General features: G+C 34.6%; 1 protein-coding gene across 1 annotated transcript; it reads left to right on the plus strand.

Moving 5' to 3' along the window:
• Nucleotides 1–780: 780 nt before the first annotated feature.
• LOC132311828 (uncharacterized) lies at nt 781–9750 on the plus strand. Its single transcript, XM_059809952.1, has 14 exons — nt 781–1038; nt 6477–6588; nt 7044–7156; nt 7238–7360; nt 7450–7622; nt 7759–7834; nt 7944–8030; nt 8279–8359; nt 8467–8499; nt 8635–8688; nt 8796–8837; nt 9076–9154; nt 9240–9310; nt 9404–9750. The coding sequence occupies exons 1-14, from the start codon at nt 850–852 to the stop codon at nt 9503–9505; spliced, it is 1335 nt and encodes a 444-aa protein (XP_059665935.1). The 5' UTR covers nt 781–849; the 3' UTR covers nt 9506–9750.
• The last annotated feature ends 3508 nt before the right edge of the window (nt 9751–13258 follow it).

The raw sequence follows: 13258 nt of genomic DNA on the forward strand, positions 1-13258 counted from the left end.
TGAGCTCCAACATTGATGGGCACAAGCAACAACCAGTCAATAATTTTTTTTTTTTTTTTTTTTTCAAACACCAGTCAACTTTTTTTTTATTATTTTTTTTTCTCTTTGCAACAACCGGTCAATTCAAAGTCTAATAATTGGGCGTTATTTTTACCTAATAATTTAAGTTTTTAAATTAACGGTAGTTTTTGAATTGAATAGTTAAGTATCCATTTGGTACAAGATATCACTGTATCACAGAGACTTTGATCTAGTCACTTTGTGAATTATATATATATATATATATATATAGCAGGAGAGAGAGAGTAAATCAATTCACTGTGTGAGAACAATTTTTTATTTCCCCCTGTGTTTTCGGAGGCCTATCATAACTTGCAATTTAAATTAAGTTATTCAATGATTTAGTATAATTTAAACTAAGAAGTTTAACTAGTAGTGCTTGTTAAAGTAGTAAATTTAATTAAGTTGTTTAATGATTCGGTGGATAAGATGTAAACTATAAATTTCTTTTGAGATGGGGTCGTAGTTGCAAGAAACTTGCCTTCACAACTTGCTGAATAAGATGTATGTAGACAATCGGTCTACTTCAAGTGTTGTCTCTCTTGTTTTTTAAACTATGGATAAGTTTTCATCCAAGTAATTATACTGTGAATGTCGAAAGTTCGAAATTCTCTAGGGAATGTTTTTTTTGACAATTGTTCTGTTTTTTTTTTTTTTTCACATTCTAACAACCTATCCACCTCTGTGTGTGTGTGTGTGTATATATAAAGAGAGAGAGAGAGAGAATTCTTATAACTTTGTCAATTTTTGTGGGGAAAAAAAGAAAAGAAAAAGAAATAGAAAAAAGAAATGGGGTGGGGAAGGCTGCTGAGTGTGAGAGAACTGAGACCTCTGCTTCACCTTATGTTGCCTTTATTGGTTCACGGGATCGCCGGAACGATGACCATTCCGGTGCTCGTCGATGTCACCACCAGAGCTCTCTGTCCCGGAAACTCCGCCTGTTCTCAAGTTATTTACATCAACGGTATTCAGCAGACGGTACTCTCCCTCCCTTTCTCTACAAATTACACACTCTCTAAAACTAAAACTCCTCCTTTTTTTTTTCAAGATTCATATTCCTTAGTCCTTGTATTTTTTTTCTATTTCCTGCAAATTTTCTGGGAACCAAACTTAAAATTTTCCTATAAAATTATTAATTTTATGTACAAAAGCTTTGGATTTTAAATCATAGAAGTTAACGAATGAAAATTCTGATCGCTGGCAAACTTTTGATATAAACAAGCTTGGGATAAATTTATTTATTTATTTATGACTAACTTAGGCTCCTGACCAATCAACAAAAAAATACAATCAGCGTTAATCAGAAGCACACGTCAGCACCATTTATCAGATACTGTATAAGTTTCTCTCTCTTCGTTTTCAATCGGCCCCAAACTGGTTCTTCCGTCGAAGAGCTCTCACCGATCGTTTTCTCTCTTCTCCTAACGACAACTTTTGTCTCCGCCGCCGCCGACCACTTGTTGAACCCCTACCATTAGTTCTGGCCCGCCGTCCAACTCAACGCCGGCCACCCCTCCTCGAGCGCGGCGGCTTAGCCCCAGAAACTGACCCACTCGCAGGCGATCAGCCCCAAACTGGTTTTCCGGCGATGAGATCTCACCGATCGCACGCACTCTTCGATTTGGGTGTAAGGCTAGTCAAGATCCTTAATCATGGGTCACCCTGCGGGTTAAACTTTATCTTGTTTGATCAACACGCTGGTCAGAATTATCTAAAACTTCATATGAGGGGCAAGTAAATTTATATAAAGATATTTTTTTATAATTTTAGTGGAAGTAATTTTAAAATTTTATAAACATAAATGTAAAAATAATATAAATTTAAAGATATAAAATATAATAATATAAAATTTCAGTAGAGGCACTGAGGCGACTGTAGATCGGTGAGGTGATTTAATATGATTTCCATTCACACTCTCTCTATGTATATGTTTTACTTTTTTTTTTCCGTTCTCTTGTTATATTTTACAAAATTTTGATTATTATATTTCTTGTCGTTTACGTGCACCAAAAAGTGAAATGGAACCCAATTAGCTAAAAACACTGTTTGATCGGTAACATTGTCAGGTTTTTCTTTTAGATGATAAAAATATTTGTTTACTGGTTCATAATCCTTCATCCTTATTTTTCTTTTCATTTTCCTGCAATTTCTCGGAAACCAAACAGAGCTTCAATTTATTTCTTTCATATTTCTGGTCGTTGATCTTGGTTACACCTTTTTAACTTTCTTTAGTACTGGTTTGGTGGCATACTTTTATAAGTGCGTCTACCATTATTAATTTTCTGTTTTGCATTTTATATCATATATTAGAAGTTAGGGATGCAAGAAACTTTGGGTAGTTCAGGTAAGAGTTCTTAAGAATAGAACTGATTTAAGATAATTATAAAAAATCGTTATATGAAAACAAGTTTTATTTTGATTTTTTTATAAAATAATTTTTTTTTATTTTAAAAATATCAAATAAGTTGTACAATATTTTAATTTTCATTTCTATTCTCTTGAAAATAAAAAATAAAAAACTATTCTCCAAAAAATCTAAATTTGGATTTATTGGCTATATAGATTTGGGAATTTATATAAATTAATGTATTAAGAGTGACACAAATGCTTTCTACGGGGCTTGAATATCTCACCTCTCTATGGGCTTGAATACCTCACCTCCCTTTTGAAGGACGATAGTTTATATTGGCTTGGCCCATTAATATTAGGAGGGATTGGTGATTATGAATGCTGATACATTTTTTATTTTATTTTAATTTTATGTAATATATTGTACATTGAGGGATTATTATTATTATTTTTCTTTTCCGAAAGGTCAAGCAAACACACACCCACACACTATATATATTATGCCTCTATCGAGGCTCGAACAACCAACATCTCTATTTGGAGATGAAAATTTATACCGTCTGAACTAGTGCCCATTGGTATTGTACATTCAGGATTTTAATTATAGGATCAATATTAAAATTTAGTGGATGACAAGAAGTTCTAGTTGACTGATTTTGGATCATTTGTGTAACGACCCGAACTCGAGGGTCCGAATCGCTAACCGGGTCCTTACCTGAACCCGAGGTCCACTAAAAACGTTACCGTCCTTTCCTATATCAGTACATAATATACGTGTCATCCTAGGAATTTATAATTAATAATAATAATAATAATAAGATGAGATTATAGCTACAAAATATATCAAACAGTCCACTAACCCATCAAAACCTATGGAGGAACGTCGTCCGCCACTTCTTTCCCGTGACCTAAAAAATGTTAAAATGATGGGGTGAGCTAAACGCTATGTAGAAAGTGTCTAAGACGCACTTTTTATGACCCCGTGAATCCACATAGAGAATAGAAAGTAAGAGAACGGGATCATATATCGGGAGTCAAGTAAAACCACTGTATCATCAACAAACATACATATCTCAACCAATTACCAAATGCACTACGTATGCCAATGATGTGCCATGCCACGCAATGTCACTCCCCGTTTCCGAAACCATACCGTTTCAACTTTCAAACCGTTAGTGTAATCCGACCTAAGGCACCTCCAAGGCGTCACGAAAGGAGGATTGGCTAACCATCCATGACCACAAGGCACCTCCAAGGCGTCGCATCCGGCCTGGTTAGCTCAACCACATTAGGGTCTCTCCCTAGTCCCCTCTCTAGACTACACTAACACCACGGACCACTAAGCGCCTCTTAGGCGTTCGGGTTTTTACAAACACTTTTCAAAAACTTTTCCCCAAAATAATCTCATTGGTTTTAAAAAAAATATATATACTTTTCCCCTTTTTTCTTTACCAATGAATGCTTCATGATTCCAAATGTCAAATTCAACAACCATATTCCATACATTTTACCCATATCATAATCACAGCTTGTAAAAGAATATTTTAAACATTTACTTCTACGATTATGACATCAAATTTTCATGGCAATTGAAATACATAAAGTAAACAACTTGTCATTTCTAAGCATGCTTCTTCACTACAAGGATATAACTAAATTTACAAACTCATTAATCACATAGCATACATCCACCATTTTACATATAGTCAACCACAATCACATAGTCAAAATAACTGAAATTAAACATGCTTATAGTCAATTTAAGAAGGAAAACTCACATAGAACCTAAGAAATTGTGAATTAGAGCACGCCTACCTCAAAAGTAGCCAAAATACATCCCCAGCCGGAAAAGTCAATGCCGGTCAACGCGGTCAATGCCGGTCAACAAAAGTCAACGCCGCTCAACGGCTTCGGAACAGAAAACTGTTCGGTGGGAACGTAGCCGTCGACGAGGAGATTCTACTGTTCCAAGGGTCAGCTCCGGAATCCGACTCTAAAATTTCAAAAATTCATAAAATAATCATCGCTCCTCTGAAAAATAAATCCTTTGATTATGTGATAGAGAACGATGAGAGAAACGTTTTCCGTTAAGGAACCAAGACCGGAATCCCTACCGATTGGCCGGCAAGTGAAGACGAACAATTGAAGCTCAAAGAAAAGAAAAAGAAAACAAAACAGAGAGAGAGAGTTGAGCCGTGAGAGAGAGAATCTGATGGTTGCATATGGCCTAATGGCCTTTGAGATGATTTAATGAAATGGTGGGGCCCACTTGCTTTTAATATATTTTTTTTACTATTTATTTTCCACCACAAATATGTGTATATATATATCTTTTAAATCCTAACCACACAAATTAACACACTACCATGAAATTGTGCAAAATAACAATGCAATGAACCCGTGACGCAACTCCAGTACACAACAAATCCGGTTGCGGGTCCTGCTCAGGATCGTTGGGCCTGAAAAATGAAAAAAATGCAAAAATGGCAACCTTAGCATTTCAAATAGTCTTGGACGTAATGAAATGTCTCAACCAACTATCGGACACAACCGGCACACTCCGCAGTGTCCGGTTCACAAAACGAGACAAAGACAGAAAAATCTCAGAAATGAAAAATGGGAAAAATTGAAAATATTACAATTTGATTTTGTTTTGTTCATTTTACAAAGCTGAGGTTGTTCCATTATAGTGGGGACTTTTTTTTGTCTTTTGCTTAATGTCAATGGATTTTGATTCATTGGATTTGGGAAGAGTTTCCTACTAAAAATGAAATAAAAAAGGCCATGGTTGCTCATGAATAAAGTATATGTTATATAATTTTGTGTATGGGTCCTGTTGATGTCATACTTGTGGTCGGTCTGTTTTTAAGCGTTTGGTTGGATTTTCAAACTTGCCATATACATAACATTTGAAAAAAAAGGATCTGTCACTTTCATAATCAAGTAGGTGTACCATATAAAATTAAAGTATTTAAGAAATGATATATTTAGTCCATGACATGATCATTATCCATATTTTGAATTAACAAATACCTGCTACTAAAGAAAAAAAAAACTGCTACTGTTTTGATGTTTTTCTGTTAAATTAATTGCTTTAGCATGTTAAATTTATACTAGTTATTTTTATTGTATTAGACTATTATGTAAAACCCAAATGATTTAGATACAGCTAAGTTGTTGAAATTGGGATGAAGAAGCAAAAGTAGAAATTGTGAGTTGTTTTGTGAGGTCTATGAGAACCCTACCCCATTAGTGCACCTAAGGTGTATGAGAAAATGCAAGTAAGAAGAAAAGGGCAGTAACAACAAAAAACTGATCCAATTCTCTCTTTGGAACTCCTTTAATCCATCAAATGTGCGCGAATGCGATTGTGTTTTTAGGAAGGGTGAAGGACATACAAATCATGTTATTACTATGCAGCAAGCTTGATTCCCTGGTTTATGTCCGAGCTTTTGAGTTTTCAATTTTCAAGAATAAAATTTTGATTTGTGGAATTTATTATAACGGTGATAAAAACCGAGCTTTCCAATGTTATTTTGTTTTGTATCAGTTGTATTTGGTCAACATATAGATTAGCGTTCGGATGTTTTTGGTCCAAACAGTTGGGACATGCCTTATCCCAACAGGAATGAGCTTTTTTCTGGAAACTAGAAATTGGAAGATAAGGCAGGACAATGTTCATGTTGATAATTTGTTTAATTTTGATGTATGGATTTATGATTAAAGCAGCGATAAAAGTGAGCTTCTCAATCTCCTTTTTGTTTTGCTCATATTGATCCATTATGCATCTCTGCACCTAGCATTGGATAGACTTCATATAGTAACTGTCTTAGATCTATCGTATCTTTTTTTTCATTTTTTCTGGAACAATCACAAACACGTTTTTGATTATGGATCTACTACTACCAGAAATTGAATGCGTAATCTCAGTATTCAATGGGGTATTCCTGAATAATCTCATTTTTCAATTATTCATCCATTTCATTTTACCCAGTTCAATGTTAGCCAGATTAGTCAACATAGCAACCGTGCACTATCAAGGCTTAGGCTTATCTTTGCTCTTGTAGGTTGTTGGAATTTTCAAGATGGTGGTGCTTCCAGTCCTAGGCCAGCTTTCCGATGAGCATGGGCGTAAACCACTGCTTCTTATTATAATATCCACTACTATAATTCCTTTTGGTATGTAATAGAATTTTGACTTTGACTTTTGGGTGAGATCGTCTTAAATTTCTTTCTGAACTTACTATGTCGTTATCACACTTAAAAGTTAAATGCTAGCTACTTTCCTGTTAAGCACATTTTGCTTCCAACCCGGCCCCCTTTTAAATTATTAAATTTTCAAATTAGTCTTTGAATATCTAAAATGTTCCTAATGGACAGAGAATATATACGCGAACAATAATGACAAATAGGTAAATATGATTAATGGATAAGCTACCTCTCAATTAGTCCTTAGCTTTGAAGAAACAAAAATATTTTCCTGAAAGCAGAAGACAAATTTCATGGCCTATTTATCATCTCTTGATGGTCATTCATTGAAAGGACACTACTTTGCATATTACACTCTGCCTCTAGTCTTGCTGCAAGTATTCACAAGGTTTCCTATGACTGATCTTTTCATGCTCTTGTTTCAGGTTTACTTGCGATCAGCGAGTCAAAGGAATTTGTGTATGCTTATTACGTGATCCGTACATTTTCAAATATTATAAGTTCAGGGAGCCTTTTCTGCATTGCTGCTGCATATGCCGTAAGAATTTTTGTTCTATTCAACCTTTAAAAAATCATGGCGTGGAACGACGGGGTATCAGCTTTGATCTTCCTCTTGCAGGCAGACGTTATTGATGACAGTAAGAGGGCTGCAGTTTTCAGTTGGATTACAGGTCTCTTTTCTGCTTCGCACGTATTGGGAAATGTCCTAGCGCGCTTCCTTCCTGAAGATTACATTTTCGAGGCATGTTGGTGCTGAAACTATAGCATTTGCTCATGCTGTTTCTCTCTATCATTGGTACTAGTTAATACTGATGGACCTTCCTGTTTCAGGTTTCGATAGCTCTCTTGATCTTTTGTCCGGTCTACATTCAACTGTTTCTGCCCGAGACAGTTCATCTGACTCCCAAACAGGACAAAAGTGCATTTTGCTTGCACAAGGCATTCGAAGTTGTTCAGGAACGATATAACTCAATGAAATATGCCGCAATTATTTTCATCAACAGGTATGTCTGTTTGTATGCCAGATTGATTTTTGTGGATACGTAGAAGCATTGCAACAACATATTATTTTATTCTCTATAGAAATTTTAATGTGGACAAAGTGTGACATTCTGTTTGCCTGACCTCATTTTACTTCAGTCCAACGCTGAAGGGCATTTCTCTTGTTTCTTTCTTCTATGAGTTGGGAATGACGGGCATCAGCAGTGTCTTACTGGTATGTTGATCATTAGAAGCTGCACAAAATTTCATAATTTCAATATTCTACAAATGACTTAATTATAACATTATCTAAACACTCATGTAACTTTCTTTTATGTCTGCAGTACTATCTGAAGTCGGCTTTTGGTTTCAACAAAAATCAATTTTCAGAAATTTTGATGATGGTGGGAATAGGATCAATTGTGTCTCAGGTTTTCCTTTTGGCGGTTCTTTCTCTGATATTTTACTTTAGAGATCCTGAAAGCATGTAACATGCTTGAAACTTGATACTGAAGATCGCGCGTGTCTCAAATCTGAATCCATTTATGAACAATAATGACTGCACACGAACAAATTGTTTTTATTATCTGTTGAATATTTTCGTTGTGTGCCCTTATTCCAATTATTCCTCAATAATTTGTCCCCTAACCATATGCTTCATTTTGCGGTTTGCTTTAAGATGTTGGTGCTTCCTCTACTCAATCCATTGGTCGGAGAGAAAGTGATACTTTGCTTATCCTTACTTGCATCAATAGCTTATGTAAGGTTTTCAATGCTAGCTGAATTCAATCCCTGAGCCTGTGGACTTCATCTTATTGCAGCGCATATTTAGTGGATTTTTATGTCGGGTTCATTACTTTTGTGCAGGCATTGCTTTATGGCTTGGCATGGGCTTCTTGGGTATGTATTTTTACTCCCTAATAAATGTGAAACTATTATCTGTTTCGAAACTAAAATTCTTACATTAGCAGAAAAAATACAGATGTTTGCATTTAAGGTTTCAAATTTGTTGCTTATTGAAACAATGCCAAACAGGTACCATACTTGAGTGCTTCATTTGGAGTCATCTATTGCCTTGTTAAACCTGCTGTAAGTATATTTCCCACGACTATCCATTTTGTCTGAAAAATATGTCAATCAATTTATGTCAAATATGATATTTTTTCCTTCTTTCTGTTGATTTCTTGATATGACAGACTTATGCTATTGTATCAAAAGCTTCAAGCTCGAACGATCAGGTTTGTGAAGTCACAGTGCATCCCTACACAGTGTCATTAAATATCATTCAGATTTATAGACATGGCAAAAACCGAAGCCAAGACAAGTTTGGGGCATAACAACAACAGCCTTAAAATTTTAAAATTCAGTCTGCTTCCTTGCTTGACTTCGGTGTCTTGGTCGAAAAATTTTCATTGCAATTCAGTTTCACATACTTCACATTCTTCTATCGTCTTCTAAGTCCAATATGAATCACAGGGGAAAGCACAGGGGTTTATTGCTGGTGTGGAATCAATATCAAGTTTGTTATCACCACTTGCAATTAGTCCATTGACATGTAAGTTGATTTTTCTGTTTGTTTCAGTTGAACATCAGGACCATTTCAACTAACTTGCCTAACTGCTGACCATATGTTGTCTCAGCATTGTTCCTGTCCAGCAATGCGCCTTTCGACTGCAAAGGTTTCAGTATTATCTGTGCATCGTCATTCATGGTAAGCCTCCTCTCTCTCTCTCTCTCACACACACACACACACACACACACACACAACAAACACACAACCTGACTGCACTATTCGTCATCTCAGGTGATTGCCCTTGGTTGTGCTTGGATGCTAAAACCAGAAGCACCACCAAAGAATGATTTGGAGGCTAATGTTGATAACATCGAATCGCCACTTCTATCATAGAAGGTGGCAGTATAATCCTAGATACTCCTCTTAGGCTGGCAATGTATGCAAATTTTGATTTTTCTTGAACCAATTGTTGTCGCTAATATAGAATGTAAATATCTATGTAGCCCGCCTGCCATTTTCTGCTAGTTATATTATCTCATAGAAAATATAGAACATTGAATTGTTTCTCCCGCAACAGGAGAATGTATTATAATTATTATTTATGCTCAACATAAGAGTGATGTGTTAAATGATCTAAAGGTAAGTGATGTCACCAAATTAAGTGAAGCAAATTGTAATTTATTGTTACCACATCTTCTGTTGCATTGCACTAGATTGGCTCGTATTGTATGTGTACCTATCATAACAGATATATCTCTTGGGCGAATAATATAAATCAGGAAGTTTTTATCCACTTGATACAGTAGATAAGTTTAAGTGTGGATCCTGCACACTGGTGGAGCCCACTCCAAAATTTTATTTTATTTTTTTACTATACCCAATTTAAGCTCAGCCAAAAAAAAAAATAAAAAAATAAAAAAATAAAAAAAATTATTACTAGTATTAGCCCACTCCGTTGGATAGAAACTTTCCGACTATCAAATAGGTTAAGGGTTCATTCGGTTAGATGTAATCAATTAGAAAAGAAAGGAAATAGAATTTTTAAATTTTTTTAGAGTTTGGATGGATGAAAAAAAAAAATCGTAATAAAAATTATAGTTTCTCGAAGTAGGCTAGTTTCTTCCAAAAATTTTCTCACACAAAACATGTGAAATAATATTTTTTTGTGAAAATTGCTTCGTTTTATTTGATGTTCCTATTTTATTCAACAATTGAATCATGTAAAACAACTAACTGAGTTTCTTTTCAACAGCTTAATCATGTAAAACAATTAACTGAGTTTCTTTTCTACTGAGTTTCAAAGAGGCAAGTTTTCTAACGATTTCTATTTTAGTGAAGTTAGACAAGTTCTCTCTAAACATGTTCTCTTGTAATACTATTTGGACGATTTATTTTTTTATTTATTTTTTAATTTTTTTTTTTTGGTTTTAAATATATACATTGTATCTCATATATAAACACCTCAATTATATATACTGAGAGTGAATAATATATATTTTGCTCTTTTTGTGTTCTCTAGTTGAAGGCCTGTGGGTCCATGAGCCCAATTTTTATTTATTTATTTATTTTAAAGCTTCCTTATTTCTCTAAAATGAAAAGTTAGTTCTTTTTCTAGCTAAAAAGTCTTGAAGTATTGTTTTAATTTAAACAATATAAATGAATATAAATAATTATATTATTAAATTTAATAATTCATTATTTTATTAAAACTTTGATAAAAATAGACATCATCAAACACAAATTATTATTATTTTTTTAGTATTTGAAATCATAAGGGTAATTTTGGACGCACAATCACTTTATTTTCATTTTCATGCTATCCAAACTAACAAACTAATATTTTCATACAATTTTCCTGAATAAATTTTCATTCTAATCAAATACTTGATAGAAAATAACTTTTCTTTTCATTCACTTCACTTTTCTTTCATTTTTCATTCCATTTCATTTCTTGCTTATTTTTATTTAACCAAACGGAACCTGCCAAAAAATCGATCATTTACCTTTTTATATTTGATAGTGATTCAATCTCATTCTTACATTTCCGTCTGTGATGCCTCTTACTTATGTAGACGTGTTTTGAATATCTACAATGGATTTTAACACCGTCACTCCCTCAAGTGCCAAGATATCAAACAACTTGTAGCCCTTTTGAGTGAAATTGGTTTTCTTGTAATTAATATCTCAACATTTAATCGTTCCCTTTATTATGTAAATTCTTTTTAGACGCTCAAGGTACCAAAAATTAAAAGAAATTTAATTTAAAATTTAAAATTTTTCTTTTTAAATTTTAAATTTAAAGTGCTAATTTAAAATTCTCAGACATAACTTAATATTTTTCTTAATAAAGAAAGAATAATGCTACAAACACGTATGCGTATATTGTGCAACTCTAATAAATAATATTGAATAGCCACTTTTATTAGTATTATATAATTAAAAATACAATATTTTGTTCTAAGTGTTAAACTCAATGATAAAATTTAATTATGCTAATCACTTTGATAAAACTAGAGAGATTATATTTTTACGGCCTGTTTGGATTGGCTTTTCAAACGTTGCTTTTGACTTTTTGGATTTGAAAGCTATTTTAGATTGTGTTTGGCTAATTTTTAAAAAGAGCTTTTAAACCTTAGAAGAACGTTTTGAAGAAGTTAGGGGGTACCAGTTTCACCAAAACGCTCTTCTAAAATACATGGGAAGAGTTTTTGGTGCATTAATGAAACTTTTTAAATGACAAGCGTACCCTTTATATTATCTCATAAAAAATTATAATTCCGACCATATCTGTAACACCCCGAATCCGGAGGTCCGAACCGTTAGCCGGGTCTTTACTCGAACCCGAGGTTATCTACGTCAAAGACATCATTCTTAGCGTTAAAATGTCACCCTTAGGATTAATACTAGGCTTTCACAAAAGCTCAAACATGCCCCAGAGGTCGAGAGAAAGGTACTTTGAAGATGAGAGGAAAAATGAACAAGCAGGTGCACTTCGGTCGGCTGAAGCAAACCTTCCAGAACCGGTCGACCGGACCCTAGCTTCGGTCGACCGAAAGACGAGATCCCGAGGGCTTAAAGATGGTTCGGTTGACCGAACCCTATTTCGGTCGACCGAAATAGATCACAAGAGCTGCAAAGTGAATCGGTCGATCGATGCACCATTTTGGTCGACCGAAATGGCAATGTCGAGCCTGAGAACCTGATGCTGGGGAACTGTAGTTGTGGTGCTAAAGAAGAACTAGAATGAGGGCTTAGAAGTATTCCGAATCTGAACTAAATCGTTAAAAAATAAATGAGTTGTTCAACAATTCAAAGATAAAAATTCCGGTACATGATCTCAATAAAATAACATTGGATTCGATTTCATGAAGTTTATACATAATCCTTACAAATGTTTTAATTTACAACAAAACGGTTTAAAACTTCCAATTACATCATCATTTACAAGCCAAATGATCTTAGCATATTTTGTGACATGTGCTTTACAAAAACGAGTTCAAGTTCTACGAAATATATCCAAAATGTCCTTCAAATACCCTCAAGCCTGTGGTGGATTATCATCTGCCAATTCCTTTCCGTGACCTGAAAAATATGAAATAAATGGGGTGAGCAATATACTCAGTAGGTGACGCCTAAGGCACACTTCTTGTGTCCCCGTGAATCCAAACAAAAAGGAGGACAATAGGAGCCGGGGTTATACTGTGATGGGAAAACACAACATAATAACTAATCTCAATTTCAAATAATGGAATGTTATGGAATACGATGCATGCCGATGTCGCTCCCCATTTTTATCACATTTAAAACTATCACTTTTCAAACTGTTAATATAACCCCCTTTGGTACCCCCTCAATGCCGAGAGAATGATTGGCTATTCTCACTGACCATTGGTACCTCCGCAACGTCATTATGGGGCCCAGATAGCTCAACCACGCTAGGGCAATCTCCACAGTTCCCTCTAGGTTACATTAACTTACCGGCCCTTTGGTGACTCCGCGGCGACCGGGTTTTCTCAAACTCTTTTATCAAAAACTTGTTTCCCAAAATTCCCCTTTTCATATCAAAACAATTTCTTTCCCATTTTGATACCCAATGACATGCATGATCATCACATACTTTCTCAATGCCATGATAAATGAAAGATT

Source organism: Cornus florida, unplaced genomic scaffold, assembly GCF_030987335.1.
Source record: "Cornus florida cultivar Cherokee Brave unplaced genomic scaffold, ASM3098733v1 CherokeeBrave_3.0.0_Hap2_Chr06, whole genome shotgun sequence".
In the NCBI taxonomy this organism is placed as follows: domain Eukaryota; kingdom Viridiplantae; phylum Streptophyta; class Magnoliopsida; order Cornales; family Cornaceae; genus Cornus; species Cornus florida.